Source organism: Drosophila gunungcola, unplaced genomic scaffold (genome assembly GCF_025200985.1).
Source record: "Drosophila gunungcola strain Sukarami unplaced genomic scaffold, Dgunungcola_SK_2 000026F, whole genome shotgun sequence".
In the NCBI taxonomy this organism is placed as follows: Eukaryota; Metazoa; Arthropoda; class Insecta; order Diptera; family Drosophilidae; genus Drosophila; species Drosophila gunungcola.
In genome coordinates, this window is record NW_026453205.1 from 506,757 (window position 1) to 531,342 (window position 24,586).

The window sequence follows — 24,586 nt, forward strand, 5'->3', positions numbered from 1 at the left end:
CCCCTGGTGCCACTTGGACCGCTGCTGGAGGCTGGAGATGTACTCCCGGGACCATCGCTGCCAGAACCTGTGCCTGAGAGACGAGACACCTCGCCATCGTCTCAAGCAGGTCAGGCTGATCTGGTCCGGGAGCGCCGCTGATGGTGGGGCCAGAAGAGGGCCGCCGATGAGCAGATGCCCGGGGGTCAGGGCCTCGCCGTCGTTCGGGTCGCTGCTTAGAGCGCCGAGGGGCCTGGAGTTGAGCACGGCCTCCACGCTGGTGAGCAGAGTTCCGAGCTCCTCCGCGGTCAAGAGGTCTTGGCCTACCGTCCGAAGGAACAGGTGCTTTGCAGACTTCACACCTGCCTCCCATAGTCCGCCGAAGTGCGGTGCTCTGGGCGGTATGAACGCAAACTCGCATCCTTTTTTTGATGCGAATGTTTCGATACCGCCCCCCTGCTCCTCCAGACGGGCTCGGAACTCTCTCATGTGGCGATCTGCGCCGACGAAATTGGTGGCGTTGTCGCATCACACCTTTTCCGGAATCCCGCGACGACTCACGAACCTTTGAAATGCCAACAAGAACGCATCAGTGGTTAGGTCAGACACTAATTCTAAGTGGACCGCTTTGGACGCAAAACAGACGAACAAGGCCACGTACGACTTGTACGGTGGCTTACCACGGATACGATACGTTGTGCTGAAGGGACCACAAAAATCAACGCCACAAATATTGAACGGGCGGAGAGCTCGAAGTCTATCTGCTGGCAAGTTTCCCATAATTTGCGTCAAAAGTTGCGGTTTACAGCGAAAGCAGCGCATGCACGACCGAACTGTTCGTCGGCAGACTTCTTGAGCATTAACTAGCCAGATTTTCTCGCGCAGACGACTTACGAGAGCTCGTGGGCCAGCGTGACAGTTCGTAACGTGCAGGTATGACACATAGGATCTGACGAACTGTGAGCTTTTAGACAGCAACAACGGGAATTTGGCTTCGTACGGGATAGGAGCATTCAATAACCGACCCCCAACTCGTAGCAATGTCGAGTGGCACCAATCCGATTTATTTTCCTGAAGAAAAGGGTTTAACTTTTGAATATTCGTTGCTACCGGTTTATTCTTCCGAATTTTACTTATGTCGTCCCTGAACTCGTGAAATTGGACAACTTCGACAATTTTATCAAAAGCGAAATCCAGTTCTCTTGGCGAAATACTTTTTTCAAAGGGCTTCGACACCTTTCTGCACCTTTGAATAAAACGAAAAACCCACACGAAAACTCTCAGAAGCTTCAGGTGCGACGAAAAAGACTCTATTTTCTGAAGCACATAATTTGGCTCTGGGCTGACTACGAGAGCTATTGCCGATTTGCGTAGCTCCATCGACATTACATCAGCCGGCAGTTCGAAATGTTTATTTACAGGCCAATTATTTTCTGAGTCTAGCAAGAACGAAGGCCCACCGAACCAAATGGACGTTGTAAGCTCCTCTACGTCACATCCTCGGGACACTATATCTGCTGGGTTGACTTTCGTGGGAACGTGTCTCCAAATTGCTTTCTCCGACCACTCCTGAATTTCTGCAACCCGGTTCGAAACAAAAACCGACAACGACGAGGGATGGGTTTTAATCCAGTGTAAAGTGATCTCGGAGTCTGTCCACAGGAAAACATTCTCAATGGGAGAATTTAGCAATGGCCTGACACGATTATAGAGATCTGCTAAAAGGTGAGCTGCACACAGCTCAAGGCGAGGCAAAGTTTTCGTCTTGAGGGGAGCTACTTTCGATTTGGCGGTCAATAAAGACACTTTCAAACCTTCAGCAGTTTGAGTCCGAATGTAGATGCACGCTCCATACGCTCGCATGGAAGCGTCAGCGAAACCATGTATTTGAATCGGGACTTGTGGATCTGTGTTGACGAATCGCGATACCTTAATTTTAGGCAGCTGCAGAAGCGTCGCTTTAAACGTCTCCCACGACGTGAGCAACTGCATCGGTAGCGACTCGTCCCAATCTAATTTTCGGAGCCACAGTTCCTGCAACAACATCTTTGCCTTTGTGACCAAAGGACACAAGAGGCCAAGTGGGTCGAAAAGTCGAGCAGTCACCGACAAAATATTTCGTTTTGTCGCGCGAAGATCCAGGAAAGAGTCATCCAACCGAAATTGAAAGTAATCTTTAACCGGTAACCAAACCACGCCAAGGGTCTTGGTTACGTCTGAGTCTGCCATAAGTGGCATTACAGCGGAATCAGATGCGGATAACTCTGGGCAGTTTGAAAACCACTTTGCCAATTCAAAGCCTGCCTCTTGCAAGACCTGAGAAACTTCGTCTCGAAGGCTTTGCAGGTCCTCAACGCATCCGGCGCCAGTCAACAAATCGTCAACATAAAAATCATTCTGAATAACCTTTGCGGCTTTTGGATGAGTTGCTTGCGCCATCTCTCCTAGCCGCATTAAACACCGAATCGCCAAAAAGGGTGCTGGCGAAGTTCCATATGTAACGGTGTTCAACTTAAAGATTTTCAGGGACTCAGAAGGATCTCGTCTCCATACTATGAGCTGGAAGTTACGATCAGCTTCGTCCACCATCACTTGGCGATACATCTTTTTGACGTCGGCCGCAAGGGCAAACTTATGCAATCTAAACCGAAGCAGAGTCGAGTACAGCTCCTCTTGAATAGTTGGGCCTACCATCAAGATGTCATTCAACGCTACCTGCGTAGAAGTACGGCTCGATGCATCGAAAACTACTCTCAACTTAGTTGAAGTACTTTGTGGCCGTAAAACGCATTGGTGCGGAATGAAATAGTGCGGAGTATTCGGAATTTTGTCATTGGTGGAAGACATGTGGCCCAGTGAAACATATTCCTCCATGAATTCAATATACATCTTCTTCAGCGAAGGGTCCTTTGACAATTTCCTTTCTAGCGACAAAAATCTACGTTTCGCAACTTCGTATGACGAACCAAGAGTATTTGGGTCAGATTTAAACGGCAAACGAACCGAAAATCTACCGGACGACAAACTTTGAGTATTTTTCTCAAAGTGTTGTTGACAGAGTTGTTGCTCAGGAGTATGGACTTTAGCCTTGGGCGGCAAGTCCTCCACAGACCAAAATTTCTGCAGGGTTGTGTCAATTGACTCCAACGCTTCCTCCTGGCAGCTGAGATGTACCATTTTTTCAGCGTTTTTATTATTTTCAGAGGCACATCTGCCTGACACTATCCAGCCGAGAACTGTCTTTTGTAGGATGGGGAATTCAGGCCCCTGCTTTATCTGGCCAATAGATAAAAGTTCAAAGAATGTTTCAGCGCCGATAAGCATATCTATTTTTTGGGGCTTGAAGAAGAATGGATCTGCCAACTGAATATTTTCAGGAACCCTTCACCCGCTGGTGTTCACCGCTTGATCCGGATGATAACCAGAAATATTTTTCATAATCCAAAAATCGGACGACAATTGGCTGTTCCCTATTCGCGACTTCACAATCGTGTGTATTTTTGTTTGTGGCTTGGGCATTAGTTCCACCAATGCCTCGCAAGCTCATGCACACGTCCTCTCTTGTAATTTTGAGCCTCTGAGCGAGCTCGTCGGTTACAAAGTTTAATTGTGAACCAGAGTCGAGCAACGCTCGAGCTAATATAAACTCGCCGCTTTTTGTTTGGACGCTCACAACAGCAGTTGCAAGAATGACTCGATCCGATGCATTCGCATGCAAAACATGCGAAGTGGATGGAGACTCCTGCATGAGCGTGGGCTGAGAAGGAGGTGGCAACGCGAGATTTGTGTTTGGGGCATATATATGTAGCAAAGTGTGATGTGAGGAATTGCACACTCTACATCTGTTCGATTTGCATTTTTTGACCGTGTGACCCTTTCTTAAACAGTTAATGCATAAGGGTGCTCTTTTAGCGAAATCGAATCTTTGGTGAACTGTCAGGGCTGCGAAGGAAGCGCAGTTTCCAATCTGATGTTCAGCTGAGTTGCAATACATGCATTGAACAGAGTCGTTCCTGGCAGCGACAAACGAAAAACTCCTATTTCCATTCTTCTTAGGGTTAGATTGGGCCTGCTGAACAGTTTTGGGCTTGGAAGCCTCTTCTGCTACCATGTGTTGGTATCGCCTGTTGAGGGCCGCCTCACATTCGCTCCAAAGTGGAAGCGAAGTATAATCTAACTGTTCTTCCCATTTTCTTTTAGTTCCTGCATCGACCTTGCTCATTACCAGATGTATTAAAATGGCAGTAATGCGTCTATCATCCCCAATAGACAGCAAGGAGTCATACAAGGCTGTGACCGTGTCGATGAGGGTTCTCAAGGCTGTAGCTGAAGGCTGGGAAATTTTTTGCAAATTAAAAAGTGTCGATATGTTGTCAAAAAAAATAAGACAATCATTATCGTACACCCGCTTCAGGCTAGCAAGGGCTTTGGGATAATTTTCCGCAGTGACTTGGAAGGCCCTAACTGTTCCTAAAGCGTCTCCAGCTAAACACGAAACTAAATGATTGAATTTTTCAATATCGTGTAAAGTGTCATCTTTGTCAACGAAAGTTTCGAAAAGGCTTATAAAATTTTTAAATTCGGAGTGTTTTCCGCTAAAAGTTGGGAGTGCAACGCTCGGCAGACGGCATTGAGGCGGGCGATTTGCTGGCGGAGCGGATTTCTCGATATTATTTTGTTTGGACTTATTTAAAATTGAAATCAGCAATGACTTTGTCATTACGGCCCTCTCTTCCAACTCTTCGCGGTATACATCTTTTGTATCTTTCACTTCTATTTGGTTTTGCAAAAGTGAAGCATTTTCAATGTGCGTATTTAGAATCTCTAATCGACACTCAAGCTCGACCGGATTTATAGATAATTTAGCTTCTTTTAAGTGGCGATAAGTTCGGTTAATACTTTTCATGCAAACATCTCGTTGATGTTTAAGCTCTTCGATATCCTTAGTTGCCATTGCGTTTATTTGTATTTATTTAGTTGGTATCGAAGAGGTGTTAAATATTTATTTTTATTAAATTATTATTTTTTTTTTTTTTTTTTTTTTTTTTTGTTAAATAATAAAATAAAATCAACGATCGCACACGGTGTAAGGGAGCTAAGTGCCGAGAGAATTACAGCGAAAAATCTAAATAGGGTTTTTATATTTTTTTTTTATATAAACCCTGCGACAGTATATGCCGCACGCACGCACTGTAGGGGAGTTACCGCTCAAGCTCAAGCGTACCGACAAAACGAACAAACGTTTAGGCAGACCGAAAATTGCACTGCTGCAGCGATCGAGAACGAAAACGACAAAAGATAACTCGAAATAGCGGCAGCGGTGTCGGTGTGCGTGTGTATGTGTACGCGGCTAGCGGTTCTTCCTATGCAGATGCTAACGGAGAATGATACACTGACCGATAACTAAGGGCAACGAATATATAAGCCTGATGCCAAAATGCGCGCAAAATTATGAAAAGCGCGGAAAATTGGAAAAGCGCGGGAAAATTCTGAAAAGCGCGGGAAATGTTCGTACAAACTGCAGCGAAAGTTATTGCCGCTAATTTTCTGAGAGCTTCAATTTTTACAATTTGCACTTTTTTTTTTTCCAGCTATTTTTATTTATACCCTAAATTGGTGCTCACTACGACGAAAGTTGGGGGAATTAAGTTCGCACTAATTGGGTCGACGACGAGTATTTTATTGCTTGTTCTTTGGCCAAAGCGATTCACATATAATTCGAAATAGATTATGTTTATTGTAGAATTTTGGTTGTTAGTACATGCAAATTTTTATTTCTTGGTTAGAATGCTCACTATCTACCGATTTTTACACGAATGCAAAAAGTTGAAAGATGGGCCAAAACACAATTGACAAAACGCCACAGATTAACTTTCAACTTTTGGCACTCTATACCTGGATGGCCGACTTGATAATTGCAACTTCCTTTTTGTCTTCCATTTGGCGGCAGCAGCAAATTGAGCAATTAAAATTGCCGAAACGTCAGGCGCAACTTCAAGAACGGCAGAAAATTTCCAGCGACGAAATTATTGAATTTAATTTGTTGGCCGAACCGACACGAATAAATTGGTTGTTGTTGGTATTGTTTATAGTTTTCACCGACAAAAAAAATTAAAACTCGCGAACTCTACTGCTGATCACGTCGGGGTCACCATGAAAAATTTAATACTATTTTGTATTAACAACGCGAAAACTTTGTGAACGCAGTAGTTCGAGACGATTTTAATTTGCGAAAAATTGTGAAACTATGTCGAAAGCGCGACGAAAAGGAGTGGCTACGATGATGTTCGATGGATCACTAACAATTATATTTCAATAATTTCTCTTAGAACCTAACTTATGCTACGGTGGCGAGAGACGGGGCGAATTCGCAAGAGCGAACAGACGAAAGCTTTATTGGCTCCCGCTCTCGCCCTACAACTAGTGATTTAAATACAAGCGCTGAGTGCGCAAACAGCCACTCCATAAATGGAGAAAAAAGTCGGGTGGTGTTCAAAATGATAGGGGTATTTCTAAATTGTCTGCAATACCTAAAGCACTTGAGCGCATTGTTACTTATCATTTTGTGTTCCTCGCCAATATCACCTTCTTAACATAGTTTGGTTAAGCGGAGGTCAACTACCACGAACCTACATGAATTTTAAGGGATTAAATAATAAAATAATTACTATTGCTTTATTTACCTACTCTTGTAAGTCGTAGAATCATGCTTGGAATTATTTTTATGCACAATCTTGTCAAAGGTGATATTGACTCCATAGAACTAGGGGCCGCTTAATTTTTAATGTGCGTTTTAGACTACCATCCTCTTAACTTGCTAAGATGTACATCTAATTTTGGCCTGTATGAACCCTTTCGTGTTCTTTGTTATAATTATAAAAATTTATATATTCAAATTTGTATTTCAACCTCTATCCCGGTTTTGAAAACTACAATTTTAACATATTTGCAACGTACCTAGTTTTACTTCTTTTATAAATGTCTTTATATTATGTTGGGCCACTTGTTTGTACTGATTATATGGAATTAACGTTAAACAATAATAAACACTGACGAAGCTATAGCGAATGAAGCTAGTCCACCCGAACATTTTTTTTACAGATGCCGTTCTATTTAGTTAGTTTGTGTGTTAAACATATATTATTTTAAGCAAAAACACAATTTTTCACATCCACATGTGAAAAATTATTAATTTTTTAGGAAACTGTTAATTTTTTAAAAATATTGAAAATAGAAAATAGAAAGCGCCCTTGGGGTTAATTAAAGGGAGTTTAAAAATTAAAACCCTTTTTTAGTAGGTTATGCCAATCAAAAAACGAAAACCCTCCTGCAATTTATAAATAGAATGCACCAGATTATTTTTAGTTATTATTATTTTCAAACTAATCCTATATTAAAACTATGACTGCCCACGTACATTTTTAAATATTTTATCAATAGTAATTGCTTATTTTAAATATTAGATAAAGAATAAGATTTTTAGTTGTTTCTGAACCTAATTTATCTTTGCTTTTAAAACTAATTTCGTTGCTGTTTTGTTGTTTTATACGCAGGGCTGGCCTTGCATAGTGCGATATATTATTTCTGAAAACGAAATTATATCAAAGGATAATAATACAATGAGTTTAATAAAAATGTTTGTTATACATGTTAAGAATAATTTATGATAGGTATCTAATTTAAGATAAACAAATTGTTTTTATTTAACAGATTAAATAAGAATTTTTTTTAATTGGTTCAAAATTTGTTCCTGGGATGTATTCTTATATTAATTTCGTTTTTTAAAACTGATAAAAATTATTACGAAACACTTACATGTAATAGGTTAATCACAAATTTTGTTGTTTGTTTTTGTTTTAAAGACTAAGGGTCGTTTTCTAAACTTTACAATAATGTTGCTTTTATTTATAGCTACGCACACAATTATATTTTATATGCAGTCATTTGGAATCGACAGGGGCAAATTTTTGTGAAATTTTTGGAACACGACAAAAAGACGAACATAAAGTTCATGTTTTACATTTTCTAATTTTGGTCAATTATACATTCTGCAGTTTAGATATGGTAATAACACCTATTATCAAACACAAATCGATGATAAATATAAATATAAAAACTGAATGGTTATCAAAAAACGACCCTTAAATGCCAAGTTTGTTTATGATTATGATTATGATTATGATTATGATTATGATTATGATTATGATTATGATTATGATTATGATTATGATTATGATTATGATTATGATTATGATTATGATTATGATTATGATTATGATTATGATTATGATTATGATTATGATTATGATTATGATTATGATTATGATTATGATTATGATTATGATTATGATTATGATTATGATTATGATTATGATTATGATTATGATTATGATTATGATTATGATTATGATTATGATTATGATTATGATTATGATTATGATTATGATTATGATTATGATTATGATTATGATTATGATTATGATTATGATTATGATTATGATTATGATTATGATTATGATTATGATTATGATTATGATTATGATTATGATTATGATTATGATTATGATTATGATTATGATTATGATTATGATTATGATTATGATTATGATTATGATTATGATTATGATTATGATTATGATTATGATTATGATTATGATTATGATTATGATTATGATTATGATTATGATTATGATTATGATTATGATTATGATTATGATTATGATTATGATTATGATTATGATTATGATTATGATTATGATTATGATTATGATTATGATTATGATTATGATTATGATTATGATTATGATTATGATTATGATTGTGATTATTATTATTATTATAATTATTATAAAGAAATTACAGGCAATTACAAAGTGGGTAATTTTGGGTTTTGCTAAGCAAAAGCTAGAATGGCCTTCTGCTTAAATACTAAGTTCTTTTAAAGCGCTCCTTCTGGCTGTAGCTCTTTAAATTTTAAAGTTTCTTCAAAAATCAATGATTTTAAGGCGTCTCGAGAAATGTCATCGTTTTCCATATTAATCCGGAACGGAACTTCGGCGACAGGCTGTGTAAAAAAAACAATAATGGTAGATTACAATAAGACTCAAAATATTAACAATATCGAAGCACAGCTTAAGTAACTAAAAAAGTTTTTTTTTCATAGGTAGAACTGTAAGGTAAGGTTAATAGAAGGGTTAAATATAGTTAAGGAACAAGGACGTTTTTGGCTACCGGCTTATTCAAAAAGGCCAATTTTAAATTTTATTTTCGCCCCAGCGCGAAACCAGGAAAAAAGAAGATTACAGCGGAGGAAAACGAATGCCATGCAGATAAGAGCAAGATATTATGAAGTGAACAAGTCCAGGAGACCACAAGAGGACTTTGACGAACAGAACCCGTCGCGCAGCGCTGGCCACTTTGAACATATGGATCCGAAATATTAGGAAATGCGTGCTTTAGATAAAACGTAACTTAGATAAAACTCCGACAGCTCAATACGTATGTACATGTAAGATCTATTAAAGACAAAACCAACAAGGTAAAAGCAAAGTATAAGGTCAAGCATCAGGCCCATCCTAACAGCCTTGCACGGACATTAGCTTGAATCACTAGTAAGACACGACTCCGTCGAAGAGACCCTCCCATCCAACAATAAAAGGGATATTTTCTTACATTTCATTGTAAATAAATATATTAAAATAAAATTTGTCTTTGTCTCTAAAAAAAATTAAAAAAAAATAAATTGATTCTAAAAGATTATCAACCGCTTTTCACCAAAAACAGAAAAAGATTCTTCAAAGATCGCAGATATCAATCCTGATCTGATGAAGTTTTTGAACAAGAAATTTAAAAGGTCAAGCATTTTGCCGTGCAATTTTAAATAACCAATTTTTCGTCGCAATGAGCACCAATTTAGGGATTTCCTGTTTTAAAGATTAGTTTAGTTTTATATAGTCTGTAAATAATCATACAGCTCAAAGATGCGCCACCAGTAAAGACCACGACAAAAAAGATTTCTGCCAGCTACGCTGGCCTGCTTGCGCTTAAAAAGAGCAAAATACAACGGGGCATCCAGACGGATTCGAACAATACATCGTTTTGTCCTGGATTTTGACTTCTATGTCCCGACTTCTGAAAATTAGGACGAAGTAAAGATGATTCGCACCAACGAGAGTCCACGCAACTTAAGACTCTGTTAAAAAAGGCATTGGTATTGGCCTGCACAATATATATACGGATCACAACGGGTCATCGCGAACGTGAAAAGGCCGAGAAGAACTAATTATTGGGAAACTGTATTTCTCAATAGTTCGGGTCAAAATCAAGCTACCAACCTGAAATAGTACAGCTCCACGTACTGTATATACAACATGGTAGCTCCCAGTAATACGCCTGCTGATGGAGAGCATGCTATGACCGCCTGCGGAGAGTAACTTGAGCATTCGCATTGTGGAAGACGGTTCGGTACTCTATGAGCTAGTATTTTGAAGTGAGCCAACGAAAGCCGGCGAGCAGGAGGTGCTCTGTCTAAAACGTACGGCGCAGGTCTTCAAATAATAACAAGTTAGCGTGGGCAAAATCAACACCATGATCACACAGTTCTTCAGTCAGGATCACCGGACTAAGGATCAACTGCAGGCAACGTTCTCGTTAGCCATCGACGAGTGCCTCGGATAGCACGGCATTAGTCCGACGTATTTGCTGAAGGGCTGAGAGCCCCGGCTCCCGTGGTATCCCACTTTTAGACGCCGTTGTTGAGTCCAGATAATGAGCTTAGCATCTTAGGAAAACCTTTTGCACCACCCTAGAGATCAATGAAAAAGCAGCAGGGCAGCTTTTTTTTTTTATTATTTTTTTGTTTTATTGTTTATTTGAAGAGACCTAGAATAAGTATTCAAATCTTAACCTATACTGTATTATAATTGTTAATTGGTTAATGGCCCTAAGTTGGGCAGAAGTGGGCGGTCGTTACGCTGTAACCGAGAGTGGTTACAAAGCCGCCTGAGCTGCCTAGTTAGTTTGGATGTATTGATAGTCTAGCTTCGTACTTCGAGACTTTACTATCAATTTCTTCTTTAACTGGTTTTATGTCCAGGTCCCTGTGGATATTTACGTTGCGAGTATACCAGGGGGCCCCAGTTATTCGACTGTATTCGTTGGAGGATTTCTATGTTGCTACTGCTGGCGTTTCCCCAGAGTTCAGACCCGTACATCCAGGTTGGCTTTAAACAAGATTTGTAAATAACTACTTTGTGTTCCAGTGGCAGGGGTGAGCGGGAATTGATGAGCCAGTGGAAACTGTTGGCCTTGAGCTTTAGGGAAATCTTCTTCGCTTCAATGTGCTTTCTCCAGGTAAGCCGCCTGTCAAAGTGGATGCCCAGGTATGTGACTTCATCGACTTGGCCCTAAGGCCAGTGGTGGGCAGGTTGCCCGATTGAGTGTAAACGTAATATGTTTGCATTTTTGTTCGTTGACTTGTATGCGCCAATCTGCTAGCCATTTTTCTACGGCCCCAGGTGGTTTTTTAAATACAGTAAATACTCTGTCTTTAAGGTGAGATTCAAGTAATTTGTGGGTTTTTGTGGTAGGACAGTCTTGATTTAATGAACCAGACCGTCAATCCAAACGCGATCGAAGGCTTGAGACACGTCTAGGAATAAGGCACTGCAGTATTCCCTGCATTCAAAAGCTGTGCGCATTTCAGCTGTTATGCGAATTACCTGTTCGGTAGTTCCGTGCTTTTCCCTGAAGCCGAACTGATGCAGGGGGATCGCTCTGTCGTTTTGGAGTTGTGTTCTGAGGTGACACAAAAGCAGTTTTTCAAATAGCTTTGATAGGCACGGAAGGAGGCTAATGGGCCTGTAGGACGAAGGTTGGTATTTGTCTTTGCCTGCTTCTGGTATCATTGTAATAACAGACTTTTTCCATTGTGTGGGAAAAAAGCCCCATTTAAGAATTGAGTTTAATATGGTGGTTATGCTTTTGACTGCGCATAGAGGCAATTCAATTGTCATTTTAGGCTAAGTTAAATAATGACCAGGGGCTTTTTTTGGATTCATCTGTTCTGCAATGGCTTTTATGATTGTGCTTGTTTCAAGAATTATTGTGGGAGAAGGCTCCGCTGGTGAGATGTTTGGTAAAGTGAATTGGTTTGTCGGCGGATGAGGTTAAAAGACATTTTTTAAGTAAGAGGCGAATATTTCGGCCTTTTCCTAGTCACTACGGGCCCACCCACCTGTTGGTGATCGAATTGGAAAATCGGGTTCTATTGGTGGTTGAATGTTTGGGTGAGCTTTCCAGAGTGGAAATTTGTTGCTAGTGGGCGAAAGTTGCGCTATTTAGGCACGTTGAGTCTGATTCTTTTCAGTAAGTAAAGCTTTAGACAACTTCCGACAAGCTTCTTTAAACCTTTGTTTAGTGGCTGGGCAGCGGTGTGCCTGCCAGTCTCGGCGAAGTCGCCTCTTTTCTTGAAGGAGTGACTGGATCTGTGTAGTTGTACGTGTAGTTTTTGGGGGGGATGAGGCTGAATGTTCGGGTGTTTGGCAGCAGAGGTCATTACATCCGTTATATGTTTAAGAGAGTCTTCAATATCAGCTTCACAGGAGATTTTAGGTTCGATATCAATGTGTGAGCTTATATATTTTTTATACTTTAGCCAGTTTGTTGTATTGGATGTCAGAAATTGTGGTCGTTCTACAAACTGTGGATGTTCAGATAGACAAAGTAAAGCAGGCCAGTGGTCAGATGACAGTTCCGCCAGGGTTTCAACATGTATCAGCCTGGACGGCACTCTCCTAGTTACAGCAAAATCGATGTCTTCTTTTTTGGTCGGATCTGCTGGCCAGTATGTGGGAGTACCTGGTGAAACAAAATCTACCTTTTACCGGGTTTGATAATAGCCTTGTATAATTGGCGTCCTTTGGGCTTTGTAAGACGAGAGCCCCAGTAGTGGTGTTTCGCATTATAGTCACCGGCAGCTATAAAACAGTTACCCAATGAGTTGTAAAAGCCTAAAAATTCATTCTCTGAAATATAAAATCGTGGGGGATAATACACAGCCGATAGGGTGGCTGGACCGCTGGTTATGTTGATTCGTAGGGATGTGGCCTGATTGTGGTTGTAAGCAAACGCCTCCAGAGGGTGATGCCTTATGCGCTGTTTGATAAGGATTCCGGTCCCTCCTTGAGAAGAAGATGTAGCCAGTGAGATGGAAATGGTTTTTATTGGTTAGGTGCGTTTCTGAGGGGAGCATGATGTCGATGTCCTGGGTGTTTAAGAACTGTAGAAGTTCAAGTCTGTGCTGCGAAGCACCGTTAGCGTTCCAAAAGCCTATTCTTAAGGGATCCATTTAAATTGACTTTTGTTTGATTAGAAGTTCCATACGGTTGTTTTGGTTTCGCACTAGTTCCTGGAGGGTACCTTGCATTGAAAGCATGATGTTCGTGAGTGTAGCTTCGATGCTATTTTGTATTTGTGGAGTGTAAGTCTGGTTTTGTTCTTTATAAGGTTGAGTTGGTCATTGAGCGTTTTGCTCTGGAAGCGGAGTATATTTTGGTTTTGGTATAAGCGGGTGGGGCTGTAATGCTTCGGGCTGATCGGTTCTTGTAGGCGATAACCCAGGGTATCGCAGTGCAGCCACAAAAGTAACTCCAGATGTGGTTTGCGAAGGAATGTAAAAATTTGGCTGAGCAACCTGTTGGGCGGAGGTTGGTTGTTGGTGCCTCTGGTTGAGCCGACTCTTGATCTCTTTATAGACGGGGCATCTCCTGTAATTAGCAGTGTGGTTTCCACCACAGTTGCTACATTTTCTCAGTGCTGGGTCTTCTTTGTTATCCGTGCAAGCTTCTATACAGTGCAGGTCGCCACAGGCAACACAGACTGGTCGAAAAGTGCAATAAATTTTTTGAGTTCCCAAACTCCCAAGTTCAATCTTGAAGAGGGGCTGAGGAATTTTTGCCCTGTTGGTTATGTTCAATACGTTTTTAACGTCAAAACCATTTTCTTTAAGTCCTTCAGCTATATCAGCTACCGGGAAGGTTGCCATTAATTATAATAATTATTATATATTATAATTTCATTTAGAAGTTTGCAACGCAGTGTAGGAGACATTTCCAGCATCACAAGAAGAGTCGATCTAGCCAAGTCAGTCTGTCTATTTTCTTTCTTTTGCAGGTAGTACGTAAGTCGGAACGAACCGGATCGGACGTTTATAGCATATAGCTCCCATAGGAACAATCGGAAATATAAATAAAAAAAATTATAACTTTGCTGTTTTTTAATTTTGTTTTTAGTTTTAAAATATTTCAGAATTACGCCTTAAATTTCATCAAAATGGGACGACTATAACATAAAGCTCCCATGGAAACAATACAAATATTTAAAAAAAATTTAACTTTTTTATATTGTAATTTTTTTTAGAAATTCTTGTTAACTATTTAATAATTTCACAGTTCAGAATAACGCTTTTAATTTTATTGAAATCGGTTAACGATATCATATAGCTGCCATAGGAAATAGCAAATAATTGAGCTGCAAATCATTATAGCTTCAATACTTTTAAACATACACACAAGCAAATCATAATTTTAATGTCTTCAAGAATATTTAGTTTTTGCAATAGCTGCAAGGGTATATGAACTTCGGCTTGCTGAAGCTTGCTTCATTTCTTGTTTTTTTAGGGGAAATACTTAGGTTGAAATTGGTTGGCTGAGTAAGGGTCATCTTATAGCCGGGAAGCTCTACTATAGCCTTCTTTCTTGTTTTTCTTTAAAGCATCCTTTTCTTGGATGCACTATGGTCAGTACAAATAATAGGCCCTTAAGACACCAGGCAGTGCTTGCGGACCCCTGGGGGCGTAAAAAACGAGATCTCGAGAGGTTAATGAAAAGGGACAATAAAGGAACGGACGGACTATTTGAAAATACATACGAAACAAAATTCTAAATACTATTGTTGTGCTAAGTAAGACAATATGAATGCTTTCAAAATTGGTACAGGGTCGGTGGTAAAAATGATGTGATAGAATTTATTATAGCTATTATTTGATCGACTATGGTTTAAGATAAGAGGAATATAGTTCTTAGTAATTCTGTTAGGCACTGAGAAATTTAGGCGACCGAGTAACACGGGACAATCCACTTTTCCGTGAACAAGTTTAAAAATATAAGTAGTACCAAGCATTGGTCCACGGTTTCATATTTGTATTTTGTATTTTGTTATAAAATTTCGTCCTAACGCTACAACTTTGAAACTTATAAGTTAATGCGCTAGTCACTAAGAGTTGCAAATATTTAAATGTTAAAACCAAAAAAAAAAAAAAAAACTAACCTAAGTCGCCTTCTATTTTTACTTTAATTTACGTAATAGCATTTTTAAGGGGTGTGAAAAATTTTATCTTGAATGCAAGATAGATTGTTTGCTCTTCTAAAGGATGTAAACTACAGTTTTTCGAAAAGATATGAAGGTTCTTTTTGGAAAATAATTTTTTGCAGAAAAATTAAGATTCGCATCCTTATCCATCGATTTAGTGAGACATCGAATATCTTCTATAAAAATTCGGGTACGTCTTTTCTATGTGGTAGGTTGAATATATACCTAGCTATGCAATTAAATAATAATTGTTGGAGAGTATGTAGTGCAGCATCTCGACAGTTATGACCATGGGTTTTGCTGGTATACTAGATATACTAGATACTAGTTTTGGTAGAATGGGGACTCATTTTGCGAGCTGAGACCGAGTGTGGCTTCGTATGCGTTGCTAGGTCTGGTCTCTCTTTTTATTCTTTTGGTTTTTAGAGGGCGTGAGATAGACGCGTGAGTGATTCTTAAAAGACAATTATGAGCAACAACGGCATCGAAGACTCGCTGCATTCGCCTGAATTAAGCTCAGCCAATCAACAACCAAACGATCAAGTAACCAGCAATGACGACTTACAAGGGGATGACGTTAGTTCTCCGACATCAGAAGTGGGATTCGGCCCTAACCAAACTTTGTCAAGGGAAGTCTTCTCGTTATTGAAGCAACAAAACCAGAATTTTCTGGAACTGGTTAAGAGTACGCTTAAGAAGCTGTTGACGGCTGTTGAGACAAGCTCTATGTCGTGGCAAGAAGCAATAGGGGAGGTACAGCTGGCCCTTAATTGCGCAGTGAATCGTAGTACTAAGTGTAGTCTTTTAGAACTTTTGATTGGTAAAATGGCTAGGCCTCTGGGGCTAATCCTATAAACGATACTGAAACTGAAATTAACAAGTCGAAACTAAGACAGCAAGCTGCTAGAAACATGCAGGAGGTCGCCAGAAATAAGAAAGCAAAATTTGACGAAAGCAAGGCTAAGGTAATTAGATTCAGTGCGGGATACTTTGGAAATTGGATCCGAAGTTTAGAGGGTCTTTCGTTAAGGCATTGGAGGGAGAACAATATGTTTTAAAATGTACAAAAAAAAAAAATTCAACACGAAAGTTTGAGAAAGTTAACGGATATGCATATCTTAGAAGAGTTTGCTGCAAATTTTAAAGAACAAAGTCTGTTGGAAAAGTCTGTTGAAACAGAAGAGTGCCGTGAAGCCATGTGATTGGCGATGAACGAAGGTTGCTTTAGAAATGAGATTGAAGAATTCGTAAAGTCAAGTGTTGGACGATGGACGAGCGATGTAGCTGATTAATTCGTGAAGCCAAGTATTGGGCAATGGACGAGCGATGTGGTTAAAGAATTCGTGAAGCCAAGTATTGGGCGATGGACGAGCGATGTGGTTGAAGAATTCGTGAAGCCAAGTATTGGGCGATGGACGAGCGATGTGGTTGGGCGATGGACGAGCGGAAAAACGTAGTAAAATGCGTGAAGCCAAAGTGTTTTGCGATGGATGGGTATTCAAAAGTTGACTAGTATGACATTATGATTTGAAATATTCTATGAAATTGAGATTATTTGGTTAAGTTTTTCTGAAGTATTCAATAAAATTATAATGGAATGAAACTGAGAGGTTTATTGTAGACACGAGGACGTGTCTATGTCAGAATGGCCGTGTCGGAGAGTATGTAGTGCAGCATCTCGAAAGGTATGACCATGGGTTGTGCTGGTATACTAGATATACTAGATACTAGAGATAAAAAGATAATTATGAGCAACAACGGCTTCGAAGACTCGCTGCGTTCGCCAGAATTGAGTTCAGTCAATCAAGAACCGAACGATCAAGTAACCAGCAATGACGACTTACAAGGGGATGACGTTAGTTCTCCGACATACTTTAATTTAATTTTTACTGATAGTGTCACAGAAAGAAATTTTGATTTTGATGGGTTGATCCCAAGTCCATTGTTGCCGGCCCAATCATTTACACGTGCAAGTTCTGTGTTACAAACATTAATACACTCGTTTATTCTGTTTAAAGGACAACTCACATACATTTGGGCATCATCAGCATACAAGTGTACATTACATTCAGATAACGCATTGAGAAGGTCATTAACATATAAGGTAAACAATAAGGGACGAAGCACAGACCCTTGGGGTTCACCACGAATAAAGTTTTCATATAAAGTCGAAATGCTAGACAGTACAACATATTGACGACGATTTTGTAGGTAGAAAGACACAAGTTTGACAGAAGTTTTAGAAAATATAAACATATTACGTAGTTTTGCACAAAGGACATTATAGTCAGTAAAACTAGGTGTGTAACATTATTTTCGTCTATTTATTCCCTTAGGTCGTCTGCAATTTTTAAAATAGCTGAGGTACAGCTTCTGTTTTTCCTAAAACTAGACTGATTATTAGGCAATACTTTGTCGCACATAAATTTATTAATTTGATCAGCCATGAGATTTTCAAATTCCTTTGATAGGTATGGTAAAATTGATGTACCCATTATTTGATTTGGGAATCGGAATTATTTTTGCCGTTTTCGAACAGTCCGGATATGTAGATGCAGTGCAGTATTAAAGGTATACGTTATGTATTTAAGGATCTTTGGCAGCAGTATTTTTATAAATTTGGGGTTTATGTTGTCAGACCCAGTGGTGTCACTCTTAATTCTTAGTATACTCTGAAGGACATCACACTGGTTAACACACATAAACCTAAATCTAATATTACAGACAGTTTTAGGTACAATTCGTGGTATTCCAATTGCTCAAATTAAAGGTTGAGTTCAAAAGGTGATAGTTGATATTTCTAAGGTCCCTAAAAACTATTGGATGGTCAAGGTATTGTAGGTCAAGTGCGTAAGTCAAGTATATGAGGTCGTGTTTTGAAAACAATGGGACAATAAGTTGGTCATATGTATTTACTTTGTCTGTATTAGACACAAAAAATAAATCTAAAAGCGAGTTGCGGGTTTTGGTAAAATGAGTAGCGGACACGAAGTTAACCAACTTCATCCCCAGTGATTTCATGTCTCTGCAAGGTGGGATTCCCTTAAAATATCGATATTAAAATCGCGCGTAATAACGACGTCTAAATAATTTATTGACACGTAAAGAAGGATATTTAAAAGTTGATCATAGTCAATACGCCAGTTAGGTCGGTATATACACCCAATTAGCAGTTTATCAGCATATCTTTGGCAACTTCTTTCTATAAACAAGTATTCTATTGCACTACTGGTTGAGTGTTAACTTAACTTTTTACTTCCATTTATTGCAACCCCACCCCCATGACTACCACGATCAGAGCGATGCAAGTTATAACCATCACATTCATCTTAAACATCGAATAATAATTAGGATCAAACCAAGTTTCAGAAACACATATAACATGGACGCTCGATTTGATAAATAAGTGTCTAAATTCTTCAATTTTTCGTGTGAGGCTTTGTGCATTTATATGACACACATTAAGACCATTTTTCTTTTTTCCGAGAACCCTTAACATCGCATGGCTATTTGATCGATTTGGACTTATGTTTATGTTTATGATCCTGGCAGTTTTTGGACAGTTTAGCCTCCAGCTCCTGGACCCGCTGCCTCAGCATCCCCATCTCTCACCTCGCTCTCCAATTGAGACTCGCAGAGAAAGTTTGTTACAGTCAGCTGCTATTAACTTAAATTTTTTCCTCCAGACTGCCGGTTATACGTGCCTCACCATCACGGATCTCCCCTGCAAGGCTTTCCTTTAGCTCGGAAAATCTGCTGCTGAAGACATATTTGTGTTGGTGACGAGAAAGTTAAGTGTTTTGATGTGTTAAGTGATTTGTCTCTGTGTGCTTGTGTTTTTTTATGCACTGTTTCTTTAATGGTTTGTTGTTGCACTTAAAATTGTGGATTTATTAAGAAGCGATTTTACTGCTTAAAACCGATTTATTCCGGGCAACAAGAAGTTTAATGTGTTTTCACTCTTATTTATGCTGCTGCCGTAAGCAGTTTTTAGTTTTTTAAGCCGAGTTTAAGGTGTTTTTCGGTGTTTATAGCGGAGCTTCACAAAAGTGCGTCTATTTCTCTTTGACGTTATTGAAAAAATGATCAAATTCATAAGGACTCTTAAAATTAAATTACTTAGATGACATTGCTTAATTTGTATTAAATTTTCCATCATATCACTATAGTAGCAGTACATGTAGTGACGATGAGCACAGGTAACAAAAAAAAAATGATATAGCAATCTAAAGGTATCACTTTTATAAGAGTTTCAGAAAGTCATTTGGTTTCGAAGAAAGGGGTGTAAAAGTGCAAACAAAGATTGTATCTTATACTGGAGCTATTGGGACTGGTGGAGCAAAAATCTTACTGAATTTTGGAAATGAAAATTTTAATACGTGTTTTGTATTAACGCGAACTTGTGACTGCAGTAGGATTCAGCGGATTGAATTGCGAAAATAACTTTAATAAAAATGAGCGAAAATTGCGACGCCGGAAGGGGGTGGGTTCGTAGGAGTTCAAATGATCACTTACTTTTATTCCATATAACTTCTCTTAGAACCAACTTACGCTAAGGGGCGAGAGACGGGACGAATTCAGAAGATCGAACGAAAGCTTTATTGGCTCCCGCTCTCGCCTTACAACTACAGAAAATCAAATAAAAATCAAATAAAAGCGCAAAGAGCGCAACCACCGCCCCCTCTGAAGGGACGGCGTCCTTCAGGACAGAATGGGCAACAGGGCCGGACGATGGATGGCTCTACGATACAGTCCTTACTGCGTCCTTACGTCTGTCACGCGAACCATTCTAACGGCGTGCAAAGCTACCACACGCCCGATCCTCCACTACTGGGACGGAAGATTGTCTTCTGCGACGATGAAGAAAGTTCCCACGACGATGTTGGGCTTGGAACTTAGACCGCTGCTGGAGGCTGGATATGTATTCCCGGGGCCAATGCTGCCCTCATGTGTCGATCGGCGCCGACGATGTTGTTGGCGTCGTCGCCCCACAACTTCTCCGAAATCCCGCGGTGACTCATGAACCTTTGAAATGCTAAATATCGCGCATCAGTGGTTAGGTCGGACACTAATTCTAAGTGGATCGCTTTGGACGCAACACATACGAGCAAGGCCACGTACGACTTGTATGTTGGCTAATTACGGATACGATTCATTGTGCTGAATGGGGCCACAAAAATCAACGCCACAAATATTGAACGGGCGGAGAGCTCGAAGTCTATCTGCTGGCAAGTTTCCCATAATTTGCGTCAAGAGTTGCGGCTTGCAGCGAAAGCAGCGCATGCACGACAGAACTGTTCGTCGGCAGACTTCTTGAGCATAAGGTAGCCATATTATTCCACGCAGTGACAATTCGTGCCGTGCTAGTCAAGACACATACGATCTGACAAACAGTGAGTTTTTAAACAGCAATAATGGGAATTTGGCTTTGTATGGAGAATTCAATAACCGACATCCAACTCGTAGCAATGTCGAGGACCACCAATCTAATTTATCCTTCTGAATATAGGGGTTTAGCTTTTAAATATTCGTTGCTACCGGTCTATTTTTCCGAATGTTACTTATGGCGTCACTGAACTCGAGAAATTCAGTTCTCTTGGCTAAATACTTTTTTCAAAGAGCTTTGACACTTTTCTGCACCTTTGAAAAAATACGAATTACCCATACGAAAATTTTTAGAAGCTTCAGGTTCGACGAAAAGGACTCTATTTTCTAAAGCGTATAATTTGGCTCTGGGCTGACTGCGAGAGCTGGTGCCGATTTCAGTAATTCCCTCGACAGTACTTCAGCCGGTAGTTTGAAATGTATATTTAAAGGTCAAATATTTTTTGATTTCAGCAAGAACGAAGGCAACACATACGAGCAAGGCCACGTACGACTTGTACGTTGGCTAACCACGGATAAGATTCATTGTGCTGAATGGGGCCACAAAAATCAACGCCACAAATATTGAACGGGCGGAGAGCTCGAAGTCTATCTGCTGGCAAGTTTCCCATAATTTGCGTCAAGAGTTGCGGCTTGCAGCGAAAGCAGCGCATGCACGACAGAACTGTTCGTCGGCAGACTTCTTGAGCATAAGGTAGCCATATTATTCCACGCAGTGACAATTCGTGCCGTGCTAGTCAAGACACATACGATCTGACAAACAGTGAGTTTTTAAACAGCAATAATGGGAATTTGGCTTTGTATGGAGAATTCAATAACCGACATCCAACTCGTAGCAATGTCGAGGACCACCAATCTAATTTATCCTTCTGAATATAGGGGTTTAGCTTTTTAATATTCGTTTCTACCGGTCTATTTTTCCGAATGTTACTAATGGCGTCACTGAACTCGAGAAATTCAGTTCTCTTGGCTAAATACTTTTTTCAAAGAGCTTTGACACTTTTCTGCACCTTTGAAAAAATACGAATTACCCATACGAAAATTTTTAGAAGCTTCAGGTTCGACGAAAAGGACTCTATTTTCTAAAGCGTATAATTTGGCTCTGGGATGACTGCGAGAGCTGGTGCCGATTTCAGTAATTCCCTCGAGAGTACTTCAGCCGGTAGTTTGAAATGTATATTTAAAGGTCAAATATTTTTTGATTTCAGCAAGAACGAAGGCCCAACGAACCAAATGGACGTGGTAAGCTCCTCCACGTCACATCCTCGGGGCAATTTGTCTGCTAGGTTAACTTTCGTGGGAACGTGTCTCCAAATTGTTTTTTCCGATCATTCCGACCATTCCGATTAAACCGACAACGACGAAGGATGGGTTTTGATCCAGTATAACGTGATCTCGGAGTCTGCCCACAGGAAAACGATTGTAAAATCTGCTAAAAAGTGAGCTGCACACAGTTCAAGGCTCCAAGACTTTTGATTTGGAGGTCAATACTGGTAAACCTTTAGCAGATTGAGTACGAACGTAAATGCACGCTCCATACGCTCGCATGGAAGAGTCGGCGAAACCATGTATTTGAATTGGGACTTGCGGATCTGTGTGGACGAATGGCGATACCCTAATTTTCGGCAGCTGCAGAAGCTTTTCTTTAAAGAATGTAATCAACGTCATCTTTAGCGACTCATGAGTCATCTTAGTTACGTCTGAGTCTGTCATAAGTGTCATTACAGCGCTATCAGATGCGGATAACTCTGGGCAATTTGAAAAACATTTTGCCAATTCAAGACCTGAAAATCTTCGTCTCGAAGTCTTTGCAGTTCCTCAACGCTTCCGGGGCCAGTCAACAATTCGTCAACATAAAAATCATTCTGAATAACCTTTTCGGCTGTTGGATGAATTGCTTGCGCCATCTCTCCTAGCCGCACTAAACACGGAATCGCCAAAAAGGGTGCTGGCGAAGTTCGATATGTTACTGTGTTAAGCTTAAAGATTTTCAGGGACTCGGAAGGATCTCGTCTCAAAATTATGAGCCACAGTTCCTGCACCAACATCTTTGCCCTTGTGACCAAGGGTCACAAGAGGTTAAGTGGGTCGAAAAGTCGAGCAGTCACAGACAAAATATTAGTAATCTTTAACCGGTAACCAAACCACGCCAAGGGTCTTAGTTACGTCTGAGTCTGGCATAAGTGGCATTACAGCGCTATCAGATGCGGATATCTCTGGGCAGTTTGAAAACCACTTGCCAATTCAAAACCTGCCAATTCAAAGACTTTGCAGGTCCTCAACGCATCCGGCGCCAGTCAAAAAATCGTCAACATAAAAATCATTCTGAATACCCTTTGCGGCGTTTGGATGAGTTGCTTGCGCCATTACTCCAAGCTGCATTAAACACCGAATGCCAAAAAGGGTGCTGGCGAAGTTTCATATGTAACTCTCGTCTCCCTATTATGAACTGAAAGTTTCGGAAAGTTTCGTCCACCATCACTTGGCGATACATTTTTTATACGTCAGCCGCCAGGGCAAACTTTTGCATTTTAAACCAAAGCAGAGTGGAGTTGAATAGTTGGCCCACCATCAATATGTCATTCAACGCTACCTGCGACGATGTACGTCAATATGCATCGAGAATTACTGTCTACTTAGTTAAAGTAAGTTTTGGCCGTAGAACGCATTGGTGCGGAATAAAATAGTAACGAGTATTCTGTACTTTGACATTGGCGGAACACATATGATCCATTGAAACATATTCCTTAAAGAATTCAAGATACATCTACTTCAGCGAAGGGTCCTTTGAAAATTTCCTTTCTAGCGACAAAAATCTATTTGAGTAGTTTTCTCAAAGTGTTTTTGACAGAGTTGTTGCTCAGGAGTATGGACTTTAGTCTTGGGCGGCAAGTCCTCCACAGCACATCTTCCTAACACTATCCAGCCGAAAACTGTCTTTTGTAAGATGGGGAGTTCAGACCCTGCTTTATCTGGCCAATAGATAACAGTTCAAAGAACGTATCAACGCTGATAAGCTTATCTATTTTTTGGGCTTGAAGAAGAATGGATCTGCCAACTGAATAATTTCAGGCACCCGATGGAACTCTTTTAGTGAAATTGAATCTTTGGTGAACTGTTAGAGCTGTGATTGTAGCGCAGTTTTCAACTTGTGTTGGTATCGCCTGTTCAGAGCCGTCTCATATTCGCTCCACAGCGGAAGCGAAGTATAATCTAACTGTTCTTCCCATTTTCTTTTTGGTCCTGCATCGAACTTGTCCATTACCAGATGTATTAAAATGGCATTAGTAATGCGTCCATCATCCCCAATAGACAGCAAGGAGTCATTCAAGGCTGTGACAATGTCGATGAGGGTACTCAAGGCTGCAGCTGAAGGCTGGGAAATATTTTGCAAATAAAAAAGCGCGCTTCAAGCTAGCAAGGGCTTCGGGATAATTTTTCGCTTACTTAAAAGGCCCTGTTCCTAAAGCGTCCCCAGCTATATGATTGAATTTTTCAATATCGTGTAAAGGGTCCTCTTTGTCATTTTTAAGCTCGGAGTATTTTCCGCTAAATGTTGAAAGAGCGTTGCTCGGCAGGCGGCATTGAGGCGGGCGATTTGCCGGCGGAGCGGATTTCTCGATATTAATTTGTTGAGCCTTGTTCAAAATTGATACAGGCAACGATTTTGTTAGAACGGCACTCTCCAACTCTTCGCGAAAAACATTTTGCATCTTTCACTTCTATTTGATTTTGAGTAAAGCCTAGTACTCAGATCGATGAAAACCGTTCGCCGCCTAAAAGGGAGAGCGAGAGGCGAGTAACCGGCGAACACTTTTCGGCAGTGCCTTTTTGCACGTCGGTACTCAGATCG

At 40.1% G+C, this 24,586-nt stretch overlaps 2 protein-coding genes across 5 annotated transcripts in view; both read right to left on the reverse strand.

The window, feature by feature from the left end:
- Positions 1–507: 507 nt before the first annotated feature.
- On the reverse strand, positions 508–22,680 carry LOC128263903 (uncharacterized). Its single transcript, XM_052999180.1, has 2 exons — positions 22,656–22,680; positions 508–2,418 (listed from the first exon to the last, which is right to left on the reverse strand). Exon 2 carries the CDS (start codon positions 2,416–2,418, stop codon positions 508–510), a length of 1,911 nt encoding a protein of 636 aa, XP_052855140.1. The 5' UTR covers positions 22,656–22,680.
- LOC128263906 (mitogen-activated protein kinase ERK-A) overlaps positions 8,803–24,586 on the reverse strand; it is a 250,603-nt gene continuing 234,819 nt past the window's right edge. For 2 of the 4 annotated variants that reach the window (XM_052999185.1, XM_052999184.1), the window contains exon 8: positions 8,805–9,043. In XM_052999185.1, the coding sequence (XP_052855145.1) occupies positions 8,918–9,043 (126 nt within the window). In that variant the 3' untranslated portion in view covers positions 8,805–8,917. Of the gene's footprint in view, positions 9,044–24,586 lie in introns of all 4 variants that reach the window. The other 2 variants (XM_052999187.1, XM_052999186.1) reach the window with 2 other exon arrangements.

Excerpts from the sequence above, each read along its gene's own strand:
- LOC128263903 (XM_052999180.1), bottom strand. The coding sequence starts at position 2,418 with ATGGCGCAAGCAACTCATCCAAAAGCCGCAAAGGTTATTCAGAATGAT.